This window comes from Camelus ferus, chromosome 13, assembly GCF_009834535.1.
Source record: "Camelus ferus isolate YT-003-E chromosome 13, BCGSAC_Cfer_1.0, whole genome shotgun sequence".
Lineage (NCBI taxonomy): Eukaryota > Metazoa > Chordata > Mammalia > Artiodactyla > Camelidae > Camelus > Camelus ferus.
In genome coordinates this window covers 57,623,508-57,648,268 of record NC_045708.1, presented here as the reverse complement: position 1 = coordinate 57,648,268, position 24,761 = coordinate 57,623,508, and the positions used below count along the sequence as shown (strand labels likewise).

The following is a 24,761-nucleotide window of genomic DNA, read 5'->3' as shown; positions in this document are numbered from 1 at the left end:
AAGAGAAATAAAGTAGGGAATCCGCTAGAGAAAAGCAAAACAAAAAACCCCACAGACACATTAAGACTTAGAGTAAAATGAATGAAATGTCTGAAATCTCAAATATTTTGCATCATTTTGGATGGGTGACAGGACAGGGGGAAGTATTAACTGAAATCTTCTCTAGCTTCAGAAGGTTACAAACAGTGCAGGGCTTACAAAAGAGATAATATCTTTTTGAGAATAAAACACAATACTTATTTCTAAACTTATTTCTAAACGATAATGTTATCTGTTAATGTCTTTGCAGTTTGACTTAGAAATTTCCTTGGAATTGTTATTTTTTTCCTCCACGTTTTGCTACTAACCCAATGTTTTCAGATCTAATGACTGACAGCACATTTCATTTTGTTTAAGCAATTTTTTTATTTTTAGCATTTCCAGCTTCAAAAAAAGAAGCATTTGAGCCACTTAAAGTATTAACTAAATATGTCATATTTATCCTTCACTTAAGACATTTTAAGTCACATTAGGAAAAAAGATTATGTATTTCTAACTTTAATGTCCCATTTTCTCAACACATTCTCTTATCCTTTTCCTCCTACCCTTGCCTTCCTGCTCTAATCCCTCCTCACTCAACTCCCCCTTCAGCTTCCTAGTACTTGGTTGCCCAGAAAGTTTCTAGATCACTCACCCATAATATTTCTAAATATTTGGAAATGCAGTCTCATGCACAAGTCCTTCGAGCCCCTCTTGGCTACAGAAGGATGGCCCTGAACCTGGAACACTTCCTTATCATGAGATAAAACGCACCCACAGCCGGGGCTAGACTTGTCACCTTGTGTGGGACTCTCTCTCCCAGTTTAACCCTCAATGTGTACTTCTTTGTTCTGCTTAAGCGTATGTGTGCCATACAGCACCTGACCAGCCCCACTACTGTATCTGTCCCCTGCAGGAAAGGGACGAGGTCCTTCTGTTGCAGTTTCCTTGGCGACTTTGATAGTAAGAAGCAGTGGGCAGAAGAGCTTGGACTTTGACTTCTGGTGATAGACACCAGATGCCACTTGCCCGACACCAAATCTTCAGTAAAATTACTGCTTCTTTATTTTATTTCACTTTCATGAAAACTGCTGGTAGGCTTGAACTTTGTGGCCAAGTGCAGTACCTGAGTGAAGACAGGAAAGATATAGAGGGGGATATATACTCACAAAATGTATAAAATAATAGAACCTTTCTTCCCAAATTGAAGAAGCTCTAGGCAAGGGCTCTGGAAGGAGGAGACATGCAAGCTGGGAGGCAGACGCAGTCAGTCTGCCTGGCTAGGGAAGGATGGTTTTGAGCTCATAAACTCATAGACCCAAGGATTTAAACTTTCAAAAGATATAGAAGTTAAAAAGGAAAATTCTCCTCTTTTACCATCTATGTGAATGCTTTATGCCATTGCCAAGGGTTACTACTGTTAATAGTGTCTTATTTTTCCTTCTGGAAAGTATCTATAAATACAGAAGCATGTATATTTTTATTTCAAATAAATACAATAAAGTTTCTCTCAGATTGCCTCTGTGTTTACAGTATCATACAGTAACACCTGGATGAGATTCCATCATGTTTGAGAGGAATTCATGGTGGATGGTTTGGCTTAAAATACAGAGCACACAACACAGTTGAAGGGCACTTTGGAGAGTCTGTTGCGTCATTGTAAAGTAGCAGACAGTTGTCCTCGAAAGCGACTGATACTGAAACACAGGGAGCTTGTGTGCTGCCAAAGGGGAGAGAAGTGCCGTACAGATGAAGAGGTCAAGGGCAGAGAAATTGAAGTCAGATTTCAGACATGGGTCCCAACTGGAAACCCAGAGAAGAAGGTGCTCCAAATTGCAGCTGTTGATTTCTGATGAAGGTCTTCATCATGTGAGAGGTTTTGGCAGTATGACTGGTGGCAGGGATCTAATTATTTTATATTGGTTAATGAGCTTCTCAAGCCACCCTGGGCAGGTTCACTAATTCCACATAGGTCCTTTCTTCCCTCACATATGGTATTTTGTGGTAAACACCACAAATAATGAGTGTCTACTCTGTACCAGTCATTGTATTAAGTGATAAAGTGGTAAAAATAACTAGCATTTCATTCTTGACCTCACAGAGTTCAAGTCAAATTAAGAAAAAGTTTCCATTAATGGCCTGGAGGGTAGGTAGGTCAGGCCTGAGTTTTGAGCCTGAGCTCTTAACTGTAGGGAGGAGAGTCCAGAAGGTCATCCTTAGATACCATGGATACATTTTTAGAATAGTTCTTTACTCATAAATATTCACTTATTCAACAAATATTTACTTAGTACAAAGGCCCTGGTAGGTCATTGTAAGGCCTCTGGCTTCTATTCTGGGCGAGGTGGAAGGGATTAGAGTTTTTGAGCAGAGGGGTGATGTGATCTGACTCAACATGGTACCAAGTTTACTGCAGCTATTGTATGAAGAGTAGAGCTTAGAGAGCGAGGGCAGAAAAACCAGTTGGGGCGGGAGGGAGGGAGATGGGGCTGATGGTGGGTTGGACCAGGGAGTTGATGGTAGAGGTGAAAAAATCAGTCGTATGCACGTTGTATTCTGAAGACACATTTGGTGATGGATTAGATGTGAGGTTTCGACATGCTGTCGATGGAGACTTGGATGTAACGAGGGTTAGGCTTTAGGAAAGCATGTCTGCTATATGCTGGAATATGATGAAGTGGATATGAATACAAGACAATGGATGGTAATGATTGACTGTGAAAGTTAAGTTAGATGAAGAGGGGTGTGAGCCCCTCTGATGAGGGGAGGAAAAGCGAAAAGGTGGTAGAATCAATGAACTGTTGGTTTTGATATGGTCAGAGATCTTTGGAGACATGGTTCTACGAAAGTAGGCTAGAAAAATAGGTGGTGGTGGTAAGTTAGAGGCTGGAAATGTAGATTATGGAAGGCTTGCAAGTTCTGCAAATACCAGGTCTAAGCTATACCATAGGAATGAGTGGCTGATGTAAGGTGATGGACAAGATCACGGAAGAGAGGAGGTAAAGGACCTTAGGTTAGACAATTGGAAGGATCATCTGTCTGGATTTTGAAGAATGAAGACAGTAACTGTGTTGCTGAGAGTGACGTGAGCCAGGACTTGAAATCTGGCGGATGGCCGCAAGAAGAAGAGGTAATGCGTGATATGGACAGACGGTCTGAGATTCAAAGTCAGGAAATTTTAGGGAGGAGCACAAGAGGATGACCTGGAGGTGGAGTAAGGAGGACATCTTATGTTACCCGCAGGCCCAATGTTTCCAGGTATATGGAGGAAAAACCGCTAGTATGTGGAGGATCCCAGGGGAGAGCCAGGTTTACAAGGAAGCAAGAAGGTGAAGAAAATGATGAGAGAAGAGAGCAAAAAAATAGGAGAGTTTGCTGCTGATGATTGATGGGTTCCAGACAGCACAGGGCTCCCTCCTCACTTCTACACTGGAAAAGCAGAGCCCTCTCAGTGGGCGTAAGTTTTCCAGGCTTTGGTAAATCATGAATCTGTGCTAGCAGAGTATATATTCTTTTGGATTTTTAAAGTGGGAATGCCTTTTGCACTTAAGAATTAATACAGTTTGTCTATTCTAGGAAGGACCTAGTTGTAAAACCAAGCCAGCTATCTACTATAGGTTTTCTGTCATGGCCATCTGAAGGGGCTCACCCGACACAGAGAAGGGACCCATGAGGACTGATGATGGCCCCTAGGACTAAGAGTAGTAAGCAAATATTGGGTATCAGAGACTTCCTGAACCTCTCAGTAAGTCCCTTGTTTGGTAGAGGAATTAATACTAAGGTAGAAGGGACATGAGTTCCTAGAACATTTTGTGGTGCAACACTGATGGATTCCAGCAGTTCTGCTGGATAAAAGTTCACAGTCATACTGCACTCATTACCAAGGTTTTCTTATGCTCACCAACTTGACCTCTGCAATCTGGTTATGGTGCCTGAGAAAGCCAGGATTGTGTACATCTTAAATTGATCCAATCTGACAATGTTTGGCACTAAAGCAGTCCCCTGCTCTTTTTTTTCCTTAATGGAGTTAGACTTTCTTTATAAAGCTTTCTCTTTTCTGTATTAAAATAAATCATTGCTACATACTTCACTCACAACCCTCACCTGGAATAATGGAACAGATTTTTAAAAGCACTTTCTTCCCTGTCGCAACATTTTTGGGGTAAAAATGGATCCTTTGTCCAAGTAATTCAAAAGCATTTAATTGACTTGTTTCTGGAAGATTCCATTTCTACAGTCTTAGGATAGAAAGTGAATGGTATTTGACATACTCAAACTGTACAGATTATATTTGAAGTCCTTTATAACTATCGTTAGAAGAGCAGTAGTGAAAAGTAAATAGATGTATCACTTAATTAAACACAATGGAATAAAAAACTCATTTTTCTCTGACTGCATAACCTCATATATAACTCTTATGGCACCATTGCATATTGCTTAGGTAAAATTTTATTTTAAATTTTTAGCATATTTATGCTTTTTTTTGGGTCTGTATCAAAAGTAGAATACTGTAATTATTCAAAGAGCGAAATAGTTGTTAGGCCTGTATGTATAGCAAGTGCAAATACCACAGACACAAAATGTGTGTGCAAAAGATGGCAACTCACTCTATTTTTCCATAAATAAATTTAACTTCTACTTCTAGCTGTTGCTTCTACTTGATGGTAGAAAGCTTTATCTGGTAACTTGAGGTAAACTCAGGCAAATACGGTAATTTCTCAGGAATTCACATTTAAGCGTAGTCTCCCGTCTCCTCTCCCCAAGAGGGCATCTCATTTAAGCGGGGGAGAGGGAGCAGGTGTTGCAGGGGTTGCGTATAGCATTACAGCACTGAGTAAGCAGAGAACTCTGCACTGGAATTCTCTGGGGTGGCTGGTAATGACTCGTGTTGACATGTGCTGGGTCTACATCTGGTTTCCTGTTTGTGCAGTCCACACTGAGGTCTGCAGATGGGATCCTTCCTTTTAAGGACTCTTAAGACCGTTTGGGCCTCTGGCTTTTTGCTTTGTGTATTTTATTCTCTGAAGCAAGGAGAAGGTATCCCCTTTTCCCCCAGGGCCATGAGCCACCCGCAGCTGTCACTGGGCTTCTCTGTCCTACTACCTTCACCTTGCTGTGGCCCCTGGCACTTCCCTGGGATGCTTTGAGCTAACTTGCAGAGCTCCGATGTGAAGCAGCCACACGTCTCCTCTAGAGATACCCCTCAAAGTACATACGGTGGGCCTGTTACCCACCACCCTTCCCCAAGACCGGCTCTTGGATGGGGCAGGAACAAGGGCCACGCATGAGGGCCTGCCAGAGTCTGAGCTTTCTCCTCTCACTCTGCAAGCTCTTCTCCCCTGAGGATGGTAAGCAGGAGTTACTCTGGCTCTCTTTTGGAAGAAATCTTAGGCCTCAATTCTTCTAGAGCTCAGCCTTTTAAAACAAAAACCTACCAGTCTCAAGGGCCTACTTTGGAAAACAAAATACAAGTATTGACCATTTCTTTTCCCGTTCCAGCTGTCCTCTGGAGGCAGTGGATGCCCTGACGGAGTAGAGGACTTGCTTCTCTGAAGAGGTGCTTGGGGATGGGCAGAGGAGGAGGATGGAGGGGGAGAAGACACCCTGACGGGAACCTGAGGCCATCACCCCACAGCATCTACTCTCACCAGGTGGCGTCCAGCCATATTTTCCTCTCCAGGCACTGTGACATAGTCTATTTTAATTTTTTCCTATTTCTTCTTTAGTTTTTTTTTTTTTGTCCCTTCCTATTTTGTTTCAAACAGAGATGTTCTGGTTTTGGCTTTTGACTTTTCTCTCTTCTTAACCTCAGCCTCTTTGAGATTGCATGCATTTCAGCACCTTCATCTAGTTATATCTAGGCAAGTAGTGCCTACCTCCAATCCTGACCTCCAATCTCCCATTTCAACAGCCTTGAAGACATCTTTACTTGGACCCAGCATCACCTCAAAATAACATGTCCACAGAGAAAGACAAGTATCATATGATATCACTTTTATGTGGACTCCTTAAAAAATGATACAAATTCTATTTACAAACCAAAAACAGACTCGGACATAGAAAACAAACTATGGTGACCAAAGGAGAAAGGGCAGGGAGGGATAAATTAGGGGTTGGGGATTAACAGACACACATTACTGTATATAAAATAGATAAGCAACAAGGACCTACTGTCTAGCATAGGGAACTATATTCAATTTCTTGTAATAACATATAATGGAAAAGAATCTGAAAAGAAAAAAATATATATGCGTGTATTTGTATAACTGAATCACTTTGCTGTACACCCGAAACTAACACTGTAAATCAACTACACTTCAATAAAAAATTAAAAAAAGAAGTCCAAAATCAAGTTCTTTACCTTCCCATCATCTTTCAAAACTAGCCTCTGCTTTTCTCTCCATTTCCAGTTGTGGCATCACCATTTTTGCATTCACCATGTCCCAAAGTCTCTTTCTGGTGTCTAACAGTCAATAAATCTTATGTATTATTACTTTGCAGTGTCTCTTTTATTTGCAACCCCAACCCCATTCTGACTCTCAGCACTGGACTGTGGTGGCTCATTATCTCAGTACCTGTCCTCTAACTTGGGAATGTCTTAAGCCTCACCTCCTCCTGCCACGTCCTCCCCCTGTGGATCTCTCAGTTACTCTTACCCTGTTTTGATTCTGTATCTTGGCTCTCACATTCCATCTTGCTTCTTAGATGGATAAATAGACTTTGGATGTTCCAGCTTGGGTCTGATTTGTGTGTCGTTCAGGGTACTTACTCTTCAATCTCGTGTGCCAGCCCTGCGTGAGTCTTGATTGATGAGGACTCCGCTTGATAGAGCCTAGTCCTCACCTGACCTGACCTCTGGCTAACTGAGAAAGGGCTTTGTATTAACTCGCCTCGCTGCCTGAAGTCTGCTGAACACCATTCTCAGATTAACGGTGGTCTTATCATGTCCCTTCCTTCCTAGTCCTCAGAGATTCTTCATCACTTACAGGAGAAGAATCAGACATGCTGAGTCTTGCATTTCAGCCCCTCCACATTCTATCACCAACCAGCTTTCTAGCTTTACTACTAGTGGCTGTCATAAAAGAACCCTTAGTCAGCCCCACTAAATCAGTTCAATTACCATCTCTCTAGAACTCTCTGCTTTCGGACATTTGCAATTTTGCTTGTGTATTTTCTGGTATTTGAAATCCCTCTCCTATCTCTATCCCCAATTCCATCTATGGGAAGCATACTCCTGTTTCAAATTTTAGCTTAGATTGCTTCCTGAAGCTTTCCTACCAGCTTACTGTATCTTTCCCACTGGAAACAGAAAATAACAACAGAAACTGAAATAATGAATCATTATGATCATATAAACAGATACATAAAATATAAATATGTCTATATATATACAGTTGCATGTAAGTGATTTTACCCGTTGTTACAGCAATTGGATTCCAGGCTCTGGATGGGTTTCAGTGGAAAAAGAGAGATGAATCGCAATTGCTCTAGCTAAGATCATAATGACCTCTGAACCCCCCAAATCTAGCCCTTCTTTTCAGGCTTCCCCAAATCCCTATGCCCCCAAATTCCCTCCCTATAGGTCTTTTTTCTTCCTCACTAACTGCCCCCTTTTAGGCTGGTTTTCCATCTTTCTTTGCCTAAACCCTGATCTGCCGGTGCTCTCTCAGTGATATAACCAGTGACTTCAAAGACCAGCTTATGATACAAATATTGATGTCTGCTCTTGACTCTGCCACTAGTAAGCTCAGTCCAGACCTATGTTTCTGGCTTGGTGGCCCTGCAGCTAATTCAAATTTTAAATATCACGGACTGAACTCACCATTAGCCTCCACAGCCCCAACTTGCTTCTCCTTCTATATTCCATTTGTGATGCGAACCAGCATCGTCCTCTCCATCACTCACTCTGGAAGAATCCTCAGCTCCTCCTCGTCCCTCAACACTCAATTCACCCTTCTCCTCGAAACTTTTCGAGGCATCTCATAACACTCAGAGTTATGTCCAAATTGTTTACCATGGCCTTAAGGGTCCTACACAAACTGGTCTCTGCCTAATTCTCCAGACTCATCTCATGCCACTATTCTCCTTTTGCCAAACTCTAATAACTCGGATTTTTCACCTGTGGCTAACCTATTAGGATTCTTCATATCTCAGTTTAAAGGCCAGCTCCTTGGGGTCACAACTGACCTAACTAAAGTAGCTCCCCTTGTATTATTTTCTATTACCTAGCATTCAATCTTCTTCCTTCTTGGTTCTTAATATAAACCACATTCATCTGCTCTTCCTGGCAAACAAGCTTCATGAGAACAGGTGCCTGTCTGCTTTTTCATTGTTTTAGCTGCAAGAGTTTGCCATGTGGTAGGAACTCAGTCAAGCTTTATTGAATGAAAAAGTGGTCATCAAATTCTGTTGCTTCGACTTTCAAAAGTCCTTCGAGTACCACATCCCTTTCCATTACTGCTTTTTCTCTAGCTTGACTCTTATTGAGAAACAGTGGAGGAGAGTGGTTAAATATGCAGGCTCAGGAGTAAGACATTCGAGGTTTGAAACCTAACCTCAATACTGACTACCCTTGGAAACTTTAAGCAAATTATCTAACAACTGTATACCTAAGTTAGCACATCTGCAAAATGGAGACAATAACAGGGTCTGCCTTATACAGCTGTTGTAAGAATTGATACATATAAATAGTAAACAATTAGCATATGCATAATACGCTTTATCTGTTAGCTCATTACTTTTCTCCTATTAACTATTACCCTAGCCTCCTATCTCCAGGATCTTTACCTAAAACATAAATTTGATCATATTACTTTGCTCCTTGAAACTGTTTAATGGCTGTTTTGTCCATGGGATGGAGTTCAGCACTCGGCACTGAGCACAAGGCTCTCCTAGCACCATTTCTCACCACTCAGATCCAGGAGCCCACGTTTCAGTTACTTGGATTCCTCATCTTTCCTCACAAGTTAACAGCACTCTTTCCCCCAGTTTTGTATCTCAGCTTGGGTCCTTACCCTGCCTGGAACACTCCTTGCTCCTTCCAACGTGGAGAAGTTAACTGGAAATGAACAACTTCTCTACACTCCAGGAGGACTTTACTATACCTCCACGGTAGCTCTTGAACCCTGTTACACCATTATTTACTTGGTGGCTGCTCTCTGCCTCCCTTCCTGCAGAATGAGCCTCTTGCAACTAAGAAGTGTGCTATTCAACTTTTAATCTATGGGGCTTACTGTGATGCGGGGCACACGGTAGTCAGAAAATGCTTTCTCTTGCTTGAATTGTGTCTTCTCTAAGATCTCCGAGATCAGTTTTAGACAACTTTCTCTAATTACGTCTAAAATTTCTTTTGGTTCCTTGAGCCTGGCTTATAATGGCCTCATTAACTTTTTTTGAAATAAATAATTCTAAATCCCCTTTAAGGAAGGGATGAAGAAAACAAGAGAGAGACACATCAGGACATTAAAATTGGTTTTACTTATTTGAAAATCAGCTTAGGTTTCAAATGATAAAAAGCTCCAATTGTAAAAAGAAATAAAATGTAAACAAAGCATTCATATTCATTTTATGGTACAAACAAAAGGCATAAAAATGCATTTTATTTTGATTAAATTTTCGCTGAGACCTCTATACCTAATGATGCCCTTAAGAACTAAAGTAATTTTTGTTTTGTAATTTTTTGAAACAATAGGATGCAGCTATAGAAATTTCCTGACATAATGACCCTACATATCTTTCACTGATGGGTTCTTCTGTATTCAAAACAATTTATCTTATTGGCGAAGAAGCTTTTGAGACCACACATGAAAAGATTAGGCTTTTTCATCAGAACAGACAGATAAAATTAGAAATTCTATGAAAGATCTAATTTATGTGAAAATTTCAGGGTTTTTTTTTGCTAAAATATGCCGCTACAGAGAAAGTTGTCCAGCAATGTGATATAACTTAATTCTATTTTTTTTTACTGTTTCCATGGATAGAAATATTAGAAATACTACCTTGAATTTTGCAAAGATTTATTTGAAGTTATGGGAAAAACAAGAACATTGAAAATATTTTCTTAAGTAAATAAAACTCAGGAAGGCAGTGAAAGTACATTTTGCAGCAGTTACAAATCAGATTACCCAAATAAATTTTGCCCCCATAGACCCACAATTTGGTCTTCTATTAGGGCAGGCAGAGAACAAACTAGCGAACTTGCTGGGGGTAGGAAATGATGCCGACCACAGCGGGCAGGAAGGAAATGTTAATAACTATCGAGTGCTCTTTGTGTATCAGACACTGAACTAGGGGCTTTAGCATGTACATTATGCAATATCCCATGAAGTAGGCATTATTATTATCTCTATTTAATGTATGAGAACACCAAAGCTGAGAAGAATTATGTGCCTAAAGAGACATAGCTAGTGATGTCTATCTGAGACCAAAACCCAAGCAGTCCGGACTCCAGGGGCTGAACTTTCAACCACTAGGCTGTACCAGACTCAAGACGCCAAAAGGTGGGCTCTAGAGGGTCTATGCTCACTTTAGGCTCCATAACTAGTGATTCATGGTGGTTATATTTAAGACCATCAGGTTCAACATAAGAAATACAATGAAAAGGAAGTTGGGAAAAGCATGTCTAGTCAAGACTGATCTCTGCTGGTCTGGGGGGTCTTGGAAAGGCTTCTACATTTTTGGTATCCCCTTAGACAATAAGAAAATTAAATGCACAAATAGGAAGATAAAGGCGTACGTATAGAACTGTGTAATTTTTGATGGTAAGTGCAGAAGCCTTATTGCCAAAACCATTATAAAGATACAGTCTTTACAAAATTCTCAAAAATCTCCAGAGGAGGGAGTTTACAACCTTAAAAAAAAAAAATACTATGGTCATGAATTTCTTTCTGATGGCTAACCTGAATTTTTTTTTTATTGAAGTATAGTCAGTTACAATATGCCAATTTCTGATGGACAGCATAAGGTCCCAGTCATATATATATATACATATATTCATTTTCATGTTCTTTTTCATTAAAGGTTATTACAAGATATTGAATATAGTTTCCTGTGCTACAGAAGAAGTCTGGTTTTTAATCTATTTTTATATATAGTGGTTACCTTTGCAAATCTCAAACTCCCAAATTTATCAAATTTATCCCTTCCCACCCCCATTCTCCCTGGTAACCATAAAATTGTTTACTACATCTGTGAGTCTGTTTCTGTTATGTAGACAAGTTCATTAGTGTCCTCCTTTTTTTTTTTTTAGATTCCACATATGAGTGATATCATATGGTATTTTTCTTTCTCTTTCCGGCTTACTTTGCTTAAAATGACAATCTCCAGGTCCATCCATGTTGCTGCAAATGGCATTATTTTATTTTATTTTTTTTATCACTGAGTAGTAGTCCATTGTATAAATATACCACAACTTCTTTATGCAGTCATCTGTCATTGGACATTTAGGTTGCTTCTATGTCTTGGCTATTGCATATAGTGCTGCTATGAATATTGGGGTGCATGTATCTTTCAAATTAGAGTTCCCTCCAGATATATGCCCAGGAGTGGAGTTGCTGGATCATATGGTAAGTCTATTTTTAGTTTTTTGAGGAATCTCCATACTGTTTTCCATAGTGGCTGCACCAAACTACATTCCCATCACAGACCTAATTAAACTTATAAACTTTTGCACAGCAAAGGAAACCACAAGCAAAACAAAATGAACCTATGGAATGGGAAAAAATATTTGCAAACAATGCAACTAACAAAGGTTCAATTTCCAGAATATATAAACAGCTCATACAACTTAATAACAAAAAAAAACCCCACAACCCAATCCAAAAATGGGCAGAAGACCTAAACAAGCAATTCTCCAGTGAAGACACACAAATGGCCAATAGGCACATGAAAAAATGCTCAATATCACTAATTATCAGAGAAATGCAAATCAAAACTACAACTACATCTCATATCAGTCAGAATGGCTGTCAGTAAAAAGTCCACCAATGATGCATGCTGGAGAAGGTATGGAGACAAGGGAGCCCTCTAACCTAAATTTATCAAACTGGAGTTAAAACTCCTGATTTCCTTAAGTCCAAATGATGATCACATGCTCATTCATGTACATCCAAGAAAGTTATACAAAATGCTGAGTATAACTCTGCAGAGACATGGTGACATTTGGGTAAATTCGAGGTGATTCCTCAAAAAAAATTTTTAGGCTGGTAAAATAGTTTTGTGGGTCTCAAACAATTTCTCAGTTGCTGATGAATCTATCAAGTGTTGATATACAGCTAATATTAAAGGTAAGGTAATGATTATCACTTATAGATTGTCCATGCTCTTCAACTTTTCTCCTTTGCCCTTTGGCTGACTGCTCCATATAATTGATTTGCTTGTTTGCAGTTAAAATCCATCCATCTTACTATTTGTTAGCTGATGTGGTTCAGAATATTTGTTAGTAACTGAAACAATACAATCAAAATAAAATTATATATCATACATAGAATCATCATTTTCAAATGTCCCCTCTTTTTCTTACTAATAATAAACTCATTTTGCTTTCTTTGACATATCATGTCACTTTCTTTTAGATTAATTCACTGAATTTGGTTCTTGCCAATTGTCTTTTCTTATCTTGTAACAATAATGTGGTCTGTACTTTGTACTGATGTATTTTATTTTTTAATAGTCTATTTCTTAAAGAATTTTCAGGTTCATAGTGAAATTGAGTGGAACATAGAGTTCCCTTATATTTTCTGCTCCCCCTAGTCTCCTCCACTATCAACATTCCATACCACAGTGGTGTATTTCTTATAATTGATGTAACAATTTTAACATATAATTATCCTACCCAAAGTCCATAGTTTACATTAGGGTTCACTGTTGGTGCTGTACGTTCTGTAGGCTTGTACAAATGTATTATGACATATATCCACCCTTGTGTCTCATGGAATAGTTTCACTGACCTAAAAATCCCCTGTGCTCTGCCTATTTATCCCTCCCTCCCTCCAGTTGCTGGCAACTACTAATCTTTTTGAAATCTCTGTTGTTTTACCCTTTTCAGAATGTTGTATAGTTGGAATCATTTATTGATTGTATGTAGCTTTTAAAATTAGCTTTTTTTCATTTGATAATATACATTTATGCTTCTTCCATGTCTTTTCATGGTTTGATAGCTCACTTATTTTCAGAACTGCATAGTAGTCCATTGTGTGGATGTACCACAATTTATTCATTCATTCACCTACTGAAGGACATCTTGGTTGTTTCCAAGATGGAATGTTGGAAATCATGAATAAAGCTGCCATAAACATCTATTTGCTTGTTTTTGTGTGGACATAAGCCTTCAGCTCATTTGGGTAAATACTAAGGAGCACAATTGCTGGACTGTATGGTAAAAGTGCATTTAATTTTGCAAGAAACTGCCAAATTGCCTTCCAAAGTAACTGAGCCATTCTGCATTCCCACCAGTAATGTGTAAGAGTTTCTACTGTTTCACATCCTTGCCAGCATTTGATGTTGTCAGTGTTTGGATTTTGGCCATTCTAATACATGGATAGTAGTATTTTATTGTTTCAATTTACATTTCTCTGACAACCTGTGATGTGGAGCATCTTTTCATATGCTTACTTGCCACCTGTATATCTTTTTTGGTGAAGTATCTGTTCAGTTCCTTTGCCCATTTTAAATTCTGGTATTCATTTTCTTATTTTCTTTCTATATTTGGGTAACAGTCCTTTATCACCTGTGTTTTTTTCAAGTATTTTCTCTTATTTTATTTTTTTTAGCATAAAACTTTCCAATTTCTCTAGTTATTCTTTTCCCCAGTCAGTATTCTTCATTATTTAAATTTCTTTGAAACCTCACTTGTTGACATGTTTATTCAGAATACACTTATTGAGCATCTTTTATTTAGCATGTCTTAAATCATGGGAATACAAGATGAAAATGGCATGGTCCTTGGCCTCAACAAATGCAACCAATCCACCATAAGAGACAATGAAAGAATTGCTGCAAAAGAAATACATGTAGGATGTTATGGCAGCAAAAGATAGTTGGGACTCTTCTGGGAAAAACAGGGTCAAATGAATAACAACAACAATAGCAATAATATCTGAGACTGATTGATTGATTTTTAGGGGGAGGTTTATTTATTTAATGGAGAGATACTGAGGATTGAACCCAGGACCTCGTGCATGCAAAGCACGCATTCTACTGGTGAGCTGTACACTCTCCCCTATTTATTAAGCTCTTACTTTGTGCCTGGCACTGTAGCCAAGAGTTTTACATACACTGTTGTATTTAATGTCCACAATTACTCTGTGAGGTACATATATTTTAATTTCATGAAATTACAAATTTTTGTTTAATGAAGGGCAACATGGACAAAGTTGAAAGACAAATGACAGGAGGGATAGGACATATCTGAAATGTCTAAAACCAATAAAGGATTAAATATCTGTACCTTGTAAGGAACTCCTGCAAATAAACAAGGAAAAGAATGAAAGTACAACTGTAAAATGGGCAAAGAATATGAACAAGTTACAGGAGAGGAAATCTAAAAGGTTAGCAAGTATATGAAGACACACTCAGAAGTATCAGTAGTCAGAGAAATGCAAGCACATATTAAAACAATGAGCTATCACTTTACCCTAAAAGGATGGGAAAAAAAAAGGAGAGAGAGAAAAATGCCAAGTGTAGGGGCACAGGAAGCCTCATGCATTGTTGGTGGTAGTTTAGATGGAGCATCTATTTTGGAGAGAGATTTGGCTTTGCCTTGTCAAATTAAATGTGTATATCTTTCCCCCAGCAATTCTACTCCTCCTTCTTTGCTCACAGAACCCTAGCTTTTTCTGGAAGCAATGTTACCAGCTATTAAGGACAAATAGTGACTGATCTTGGCTACTCTTATTAATCCTGTGCCCTTTGTCATGCCTGGACATGGGCATGTGACCAAGCCCCAGATAATCATACATAAGGGGAAGTCTGCTACGAGGCCACTAAGATTGTCTTCCTTGATATGCAAGGATGTGCTATTTGGTGCTTCAGCAGCCATCCTGCTCCTGTGAGAAACAAACCAGTATCCCAAAGTCAATATGCTGAGATGGCAGAAGAGGTGGACTCTTGGTCTTTGAAGGTATCATTGAGTTTGCAAAGCAACCTTAAAACTACCTTTCAGTGGACTGCTTGTCTTGCCAGGTAACTACATATCCTTAAGGTTTAAATGACTTTATTGGGAGTTTCTGTTTCTTTTGGGCAAAATTGTCCTTACTGATGCAGTGCTCCAATGTTGGCTGAATGAATAAATAACTAATTGCTATAATCATCACAAAACAAACCGTTCTCAGTCAGTCTCTATTTCCACAACCAGAGAAGTTAAAGAGCTGGAGGACATAATGAAAGCAGCTAGCATGATACTAAAATTGATTGGCTGGTTATGAAAACAGCTACCTCACATTCTGTAACAGTTTCCTAGGGCTGCCATAACATAGTACCACAAATTACGTGGTTTAAAACAACAGAACATTTCTCTCGTAGTTCTGGAGACTATAGGTTTGAAATATGTTCCCTCTGAAGGCTCTGGGGAAGAATCCTTCCTTGCTTCTTCCTAGCTTCTGGCGGCTCCTAGAAACCCTGGGTTTTTAGTTGCCTCCCTCTATCATCTTACATGACGCATCTCTCTGTGTGTGTCTCTCTGTGTGCCTTCCTCTCCTTCTAAAGATGTATGTAGTTGGATTTAGGGGTCCACCCGAATCCAGTGTGCTTTCATCTTGATCCTTATTTTGGCTACACCTGCAACGACCCTCTTTTCAAAGGTCACATTCTGAGGTTCCAGGTGTTGAAGAATTTGGGGAGGACACCATTCAATCCACCACAATTCCAAACTATTCTATTTCATCTATAGCATGAATATCTGAATTCTAAATCTTCCATTTTTTTATGACATTGATGTTGTTATAGCCTTACTTGCAACTTAGCTAATATAAATCTCTGTTGTAAATACCATATAACTTCTTACTATGTCATCATTATTATAAGTCAATTCTACATTACGACACTTATATTGAATATAGATGCATTTATGATGATTCTCATTAAAGGACATCACTGCTCAAAATATTACAGACATGTAAGTGTACTGAGAAGCAAGCAAGCAAATAAATAAAAAGGATCACTTAAGTAAAACTGACAAGATTTGACTTATTTAGCAATTTTGATTTCATGGTAGTTCTTAATGAGGGTGTATGTTATTCTTCCCTCTCCCCATCTGAAGGTAATCTCAAATTGTAGTTTGGAAAATCACTACTCATCTGGAAATTGTAACAGAAGATTCTAATGTAGAGAAGTTTGGAATTTATATTTTTAATATACAGTTACTTCATCTATGAAATTACTTTGAGAAAAATTCCTTTAGTGATGCATTTTGTGTTGATTTCAAAATAATTTTTGCTCTTTGTTCCTTCACTTGTGTTCCTTAATTTTGATCTGATAAAAATAGAACTGGGATGGGCAAATAAGCTGGGTCTTGTTTCCCTCCAGGCCAGCGTTAAGTGCATTTCACAGCTCTTCTTGACAGGCTGACTACCAAAAGGATAATACATCTAATAGTTTCCTAATGTAAGCTCTGGACAAAGAGGTTATTTAATCATTGTTTTATTTTGCTTTTTTCATCCAGTGGCTTCCGTTTATTAACTTAAATATTTCAAGTGGCTGAAGTATTTGCGAGAGGGAAAAATCTCTGATTATTAAACTAAATTTGGCTAAATCAAGCAGGATGAGGAGACCATTTCTAGCACTGAGCAGCTGCTGCTTCCAGATATAAAGAGAGGGAGGAGTGTCAGTTATTCCTTTAAAAACCATGAAAAGGACTCTTTTTTTTCATGATAGTGCATGTAATATGTGCTTTTTGTAGAAAATTCAGAAAATCTTATTTTCCATCTCTGTCTGGCAAATTCCCATTTATCCTCTAGTTCTAAGCTCAAGATCCTCTGAAAAGCATTCCTTGACTAGGTGAGCCTGCCCTAGTATGCGATGATGCCACCTGTGCCTCCCCTTTGTTGAATTTATCACAATATTAAATAATTTGTATAATTATCTGTTTAACATCTGCCTTCTGTACTAAGTTTCAGTCCCATGAGGGCAGGGATCGTGTCGAATTTATTCCCTATCTGCAGTCCCACTTCCCAGCATATTCTCCAGCACAGAGTAGATGCTCAGTGAGTGAATGAGCATATTGAACACCCACAATCTCAATACTCAGGACTAAAAGCTGCTAACATTTTAGTGAGCTTCCTTATTACTTTCATCCAGTTTTTCATTCCACATACAATTTCCTACACTGTCTTTTCACTTAATATTACCGAGTTTTTCTTTTAATGAATATTTATTTTTATTAGAGATGCTATATAAATCCATAATAAAACAAAAAAAGTTCAAGTAATACTAAAGAATGGAGAGTAAAAGCCCCCAAGACCTCAGCCTTCATCTCAGACGTCCAGAGGAGGTCACGTTTAAGGACCTGCAGTAGTTTCCTACGGCTGCTGTAACAAACTACCACGAATCAGCGGCTTAACACAATCAAGTCTATCATCTTATGGTTCTGGAGGTCAGAAGTCCAAAATGAGTTGGGAGAGCTGGGTTTCTTCTGTCGGTGCTAGGGGAGAATCCATTTTCTAGTCTTCGTAGCTTCTTGAAGCTACTCACCTTCCTTGGCTGGTGGCTCTTCACCACTCTGACTATGGCTTCTGCCATCACATCTCCTTATCTTCTCTGACCCTCTTGCCTTCCTCTTGTAAGGACCCCTGTGATTACAGTAGGCCAACCCAGATAATTCAATACAATCAACTCAAGATCCTTAATCATGTTTACAAAGTCCCTTTCTTCACATTAGGTAAACACATTTCACGGGTTCTAGGGATTAAGAAATGGACATTTTTAGGGAGCCATTATTCTGCCTACCATAGCCCCCTTCTAGCAAACACACAACTCCTTCCTCCCTTTTACACCACTCCAATATCTTCCTAACAGAGGCTTTCAGAATGTCCCACACTTTACTAAACATGGTTTAATTAAAATATCTATTAATGTCCTTGATACTTTGCAGAATCTCACAAGATGCTTAATGAATAAAAGTAATATACAATGGAATAAAAATAAACTGAAAAAAATCAGTTGCACCTGTAGGAAATCCTTAGCTCACGGAGAACTAAATTCTATCAATGACCTTTGTACCAATAGAACCAATGACTTCTTGATTGACAAGGGAGGATTAAACTACTAAGAAGATACCAGGTTTTATATCACTAAAGCATTCAGCGTGACCTTCTGTCCAGGTCATAATGGCATTTTAATGACAACACAGGATTTCCAAAAACGAGACTTTTAAGGGCACGTGCTCTACTCTTGCTTTGAAGCAATGTTATTCTGCATTAGTTCTGAAGCTAATGACAAGGTTATGAGCTGGAAACTGATTACAGCATAACAATTATTAAATGGCTCCCTGGAAGGAAAGAAGAAAAGTATTTGAGGCCAAACTCAAATGGGGTTTAAGGTGGTGCAAAATAAAAAACACAGTACTAAGAAATGATACAAATACACTGGAAAGAAATGCTTCTGACGTATTTTAATTGATTTTTTTCTATTTGTATTTTATTATATATCTAATGTTCTTTTATTGAACACTATCTTGCCCAAAGAAACACTTTGGCTGTTGCATATGAAATGTTTCCGGCAAATACTTGTGGTGCTGATTGTTGCAGAAAACAGACTTGCCTGTAGCAATTAAATGATAAAGCATAAAGCTCATTGCAGAAGCTCTCTCAGGGACCATGTTCTGATCCTGATTAAATTTATCCTTTCTACTTATTTATTTAGTAGTCACAGAGGTATTTATAATAAGCTAATATAAGTTTGTCTTTCAAATAGCTCTGGGTAAATGTTTAAACTAGATCTCACTTGTATATGAGTCCTAAACTGGGGTCCACTTCCAACTGAGTCTTAGGTCAAAAAAATAAAAAATAAAAAAGAAAGAAACACTGCTATGCATTCAGTTGTACAAGTCAGATACCCAAAGGTCATATTTGAAATTCTCCTCTCTCCTACTTGCCAAATATAATTCATCATCATGTTCTGTTGGTTGTAATCTTAAATTCTTACTGGTTATCCCCCTTTTCCATCACTCCACTCTTATTATTCTGGTTCAAGCTACCATCACTTGGGATAACAGTGGACTACTACATAGAGTGGACTGTAACAGTGACTTCCTCAATGCTCTACCTGCAGCCATTCTCCTCTTTGGAGCCACCATGATCTCTATCATTCTGAAGCTTTCCATGACCTGACCCTCAAGAATTTGAAGGGAGCTGGCACCTGCTTAGCAATGCAGTTTCATTTTGCAGCACTCTATCTTCTGTTCTTGAACTGCAAGCACAATGTCATTGGTCCCTATAAAGTTCCTCTAAGGCAAGCTCCCTCTTCCATAGGTTCTTTGCAAGAGCTGTTCCCTCTGCCTTGAAACATCTTCCCTCCTCTCCATCCTTGCCTCAGTAACTCATTAATTTCAGCTCGGTCAGTTTCCTCAGGGAAACCTAACCTGGTGTTTCCCACAAGGTTGCGTCCTCTACTAGGAACTCTCCTGTTAGACTTTTACATTTGCTTAAATGCTTCTACTAATAATGGCCACCTCCCTTGGATCACAAGCTCCATGAAGAAAGGGACTTGCTCAGTTTTTGCTCTTTCTTCTATTGCCTGTGATCAGCACAAAACCTGGTAAATAATTGGTATTTAATAAATATCCACTGAGTGAATGAATAACACAATGGTGTTCTTGGTGCAGAAAAGAGAAGAGAGAAAAAAAGAATGAAAAAGAAGACATGGTAGGGGTATAGGTAAGAGGAGAGAGCAAGCATGAACACTGATCCAACACAAGAGTCAATGGAGTCAATCTGAGTTATCAACTAATTGAAGAATAACAGTGAAAACAGTATGGATAAACAAAAACACTAATTCTAAAAGATACCTGCACCCATAGGAAAGAGTGAAATTCTGCCATTTGCAGCAATGTGGATGGACCTAGAGAATATTATGCTTAGTGAAATACATCAGAGAAAGACAAATACTTTCTGATATAACATGTATTTGGAATCTAAAAAATAATACAAACAAATGTATGCAGAAAAATGAGAAGTAGACTCATAGATACAGAAAACAAATTAGCAGTTACCAGAGGGGAGAGAGAGGAGGGTGAAAATTAGGGGTAAGGGATTAAGAGATACCAACTACTATGTATAAAACAGATAAGCAGCGAGGCTATATTGTTTATCACAGGGAATTATAGCCATTAACTGGTAATAACTTTTAATGGAGTATAATCTGTAAAAATACTGAGCCACTATGCTGTGTACCTGAAACTAATATAATATTGTAAATCAACTATACTTCAAATAAAAAAAAGACTATAAAAAACCCAGCATGGGTAACTTCATAGTGTACCTACTGTAAGTCTCAGGCACAAAAACTTTTATGAGAGAAGCCATGAATGTGTACAGATGTGTGTAATTTTGATCTGATAATCAAATGCTTGTTTTCTCTTTTAGTTGCTAAGTCAAATTATTCACTTAATGAATAACTGAATTGAATTCCAGTCTAAATGCAGACTCTGGTTAACAATTCTTTTTTTTAAACTGATATACATGACATAAATGTTGTATTAGTTTTAGATGTACAACGTAATGATTTAATATATGTATATGTTGCAAAATGATTACCATAGTAAGTCTAGCTAACATCCATCAACAAATGTTAGTTTTTTTTTTCTCTGGTGATGAGAAGTTTTAAGATCTATTCTCTTAATAACTTTCAAATTTTCAATACAGTATTTGTTAACATACAGTCATTATTCCCAGGATTTATCTATTTTGTAAGTAGAAGTTTATATCTTTTGACTGTCTTCACTCCTTTTGCCTTCCCCCTATCACTCGGCCCCCTGCCTCTGGCAACCACCAATCTGTTCTTTATATTTATGAGTATGGTTAACAATTCCAACCAAATTTTAAACTATGTTATTTCACATATTAAAAAAATTATTATTTCCCTTATTGAGTGGTATTTAAAACTGCTCATGTGTCCTATGTTAAAGTCTAATGCTGGCTATCCCATACCTGAAAATCAGTGGTTCAATGAAAAAACAAAGAGAATAGAAAACTACCTCTTTAACATAATATGAGTATTTATCCTAATCCAAGAGCTGATGATAGACTTAATGAAAATATGCTAAAGTAGTTCCTTTTAAAATGCAAATGAAACACGAAAGTCTTCTACTATCAACATTATTAATATTAAGCCATAATACAAGCTGTGAAAATGAAATACAAGGACTATTACTAGAAAAGAAGAGACAAAAAGATAATTTGCAGATAACGTTACTATTAAACTAGGAAAGCCAAAAGAATTTGTCAAACAAAAGTTTTAAATAATTTTCAATATTAAAGTAATGAAATAATTCTTGTTAAAATAATGAAAGAACGGTGGATACAAAATATGACCTGCATATCAACAATAACTGATCAGAACACATAATATTATAGATATCATTTACATATGCATTTCCTGCATAATGAAAAAAGAAATCCATTGAGAATAAAAACGAATGTTAAAAATGCTAGGAAGTAGCTTAATTTAGTTACCTCTGACAAAGTTTTACTGAGAAATTTTAAAAAGGAACCACAAATAAATAAGAGACTTCTATATTCTTGGATGAGAGACTAAATATGATAAAGATGTCAGCTTTTCTCAAATTAATTATTTGTGTTTGTAGATTTTGTATAATCTCACTAAAAAACCCAAATAGTATTATATTTTTTTGAGTTGAAAAAATTATTATAAAATTCTGTAGGAAAATTACCAGGTGAAATCATCAAAGAATTTTGTAAAATATGACGTGTACTGAAATGGTTAGCCCTAATGGCCAAAAATATAAACATATTAAAAGCAACAATAATTAAAATAACATGGTCCTGGATCCAAAATAGACACATATTTTAATTGAACAGAACAGAGCCCCAAAATATTGTATTTCTTATAAGAATTTAATAGAAGAGTTACGAGTCTTTCAACAACAAAAAAGTTATGAGTCAATGGGAAAGGTAAACAATATGTAGAAAATCATGCTGGATAATGAAATACCAACTTTGATAAAAGTAGTGATAGATCGATATAGCAATGGCTCCCACGGAATCATGTCTCCCTCTTTCTACACCCTTGTGTCTCTGGGTATGGACATACCACAGAGTTTTGCGTGGTTTGCTATGCAACATCTTATAGACCATATAACATCTTATGGAACATACCAAATATATCACAGATGTCTGAAGAGTTAAATGTAACATTAAAAGAAATTAAAACTTTTGATCTGAGTCTTGAATGAACTTGTGGCATTCAGGTGCAAGACATGCTAGTAGTGTGCTAATTTTCTTGTCTTAAGGGAAAACCTGAAATTTGGCTACCTAACATTAAAAATCTCACAAAGTGCAAAAGCAAAAGAAACAAATAAGATGGAACGAGCGACAAGAGACTGGGAAAAGCAATAGAATAAAAAATGGCAAAGGTCAATTTCACTTCTTTATAAAGATATCATTTAAAATCATACGTAAAACAAAGCTAGGAACATAAAATTTACATCAAAGACATACAAATATTTTATAAACACAAGACATCATGTCTTGATAGTAATTAAAGAACTGGAAGTATAACAAGCTGAGGCAACATTTTACACCAAAGAATTTAGAGGGAAAAAATGAGATAATTTGGTGTTTGTGTATTTTGATAGCACTGTAAATTTATATACTTTGGAAAGCAACATCACTGATAGCAACTAAACTTTTGATATCATTTGACTCAAGAGTCCTATTCTGGGAAAATTATCCAAAGAAAATAATTCATAAGTGTAAAAGCCAAATGCTTAAAGATACTCTTTACAATATTATTTTAATAGTAAAACGTAGAGACTTTGTATTGCCCAAAAGAAGTGCAATTACTTTTTGGCTGAGGCATCAATAAAGGATAGAATTCCATGTTACCATTAAATGTTAAAATTATGAAGATTATGAAGCAGCATAAATAACGTTTGTCATGCTAGATGCAAAGCAGAATTTATAACTGAATGTAGATAACGAACATAATGGAACTAATACACACGATCTTATTAAATCCTCACTCTTTGAGAAATAGTTCTGTAATTACAGAAGAAACAAAAATTTAACTAATTTCTCCAAATTCATACTTTTAATAAAAGACCCCAAGCCTGTTAGTTGCAACACTCACCCATCTTTTCACTTACAAATGATCCAATTAATCACCTTTCTGTGCCCCAAAGCTTACTCTTCCCACCACCTCATGCTTCAGTCAATGAATTGAACCGGCAGCACTAGGCAAAAAAGGAAACAACTTCTTAAAGTTTATGGGATCGCACGTTTTTCTTCCTCACCTTTGAAAAAGGTTTTTAAACGTTATATCTATTCTACAACACAAAAACTGAAAATGGAGTTAAAGAAAACGTTCAACGTCCTGTATCCACCGTGCCCTGACTACACGGGAAACTCCAGGTCTGCGGAAGCACGGACTTCTAAAGGCTGGGGAGGGGCTGGCCTCGAGGAGGCGGGGCAGGCGTCGCGAGAGAAAAAAAAAAAAAAAAAAAAAAAAAACCGTGCTGCTTTACGGCACTCGCCCCGCCCCTCCAGGTGCCGAAAGCTGAAACCGGCAAGTATGGTGGATTCCTGTTTTGTCAGCCAGGGTTTGACTGCCCTGGCAGCGTTTTTGCTTTTTCCGTTCGACAGCCTGGCCGCTAGTCAGATCGAGGTAGGAGCCCGGCTCTGTCAGGGACTGGGTCCTGGTGGGGACAGCTGTGTAGTGGCTGTCTCGTGTGAGCGCCCAGCAGAAGGCCAGTGCACAGCCGCCGAGGGAAGCCTCCAGCCTTTTCCTAGGCTCGCTGGGCTGTGGGGAGGGTGTCCCTCTTAAGAGGTGAATTAAAAGAAGCAAGTCTTGGGAGGCGGGAGAAGGTGTGATCCTTTGCTCCGAGGAATGGGCAATCCCTAGCAGGTGAAGGGTCAGCACAAGACTGGAGCGCTTACTTTCCTGCTACTGAACTACAGGAGTGGTTAGTACTTCCCTTTAATAGGAATCAGATGGGCCCGGTGTTTCATTTTTCGCTCACACGACGTTCTGGCCCTTTATAAAGCTTTTACGATCCCCTATACTCTGATAATACCTCAGTCCAGTTCTGCAGCCTACATCTCTAGCATCATTTTTAAGGCCCGAATATCCAGCTGGCTAAGAGGCCTGGATAGTCAGCCGATATTTGAAAATTTGTGCCCCCACTTTTATTTTCCTCCTACCCCACCTCCTATGGGGTTGCTCGTAAGCTAGAAACCTGGGTTTTAAAAAATAATCTCCTCTCTGTATCTCACATTTTAATCATCACTAAATTCTATGTTCTGAACTTTAGAAATTGCTTTCACCTCTCCAGTTCCACTGCAGGCCCGGGTCATTTCTTGTCTAGACTATTGGAGTAGCTTTATCTTGTTTCCGACAGGCTTTCAAATTCCCCCCTCTAGTCTTCATCAAATGTAAACCTGATCAAGTTATTTCTTTAATTGAATCCTTTCAATAATTTCCCATTGCATACAAAATACAGTTTAAACATCAGGATGTGGTCTCTGCCTACATTTCCAGTCTTCATATAGGAGACCATTCTCCCGACCACCTCC

General features: G+C 38.1%; 1 protein-coding gene across 1 annotated transcript in view; it reads left to right on the top strand.

Moving 5' to 3' along the window:
- Positions 1–23,520: 23,520 nt before the first annotated feature.
- PIGK (phosphatidylinositol glycan anchor biosynthesis class K) overlaps positions 23,521–24,761 on the top strand; it is an 86,378-nt gene continuing 85,137 nt past the window's right edge. The window contains exon 1 of the mRNA XM_006187001.3: positions 23,521–23,853. Within this exon, the coding sequence (XP_006187063.2) occupies positions 23,536–23,853 (318 nt within the window). The 5' untranslated portion in view covers positions 23,521–23,535. The remainder of the gene's footprint in view (positions 23,854–24,761) is intronic.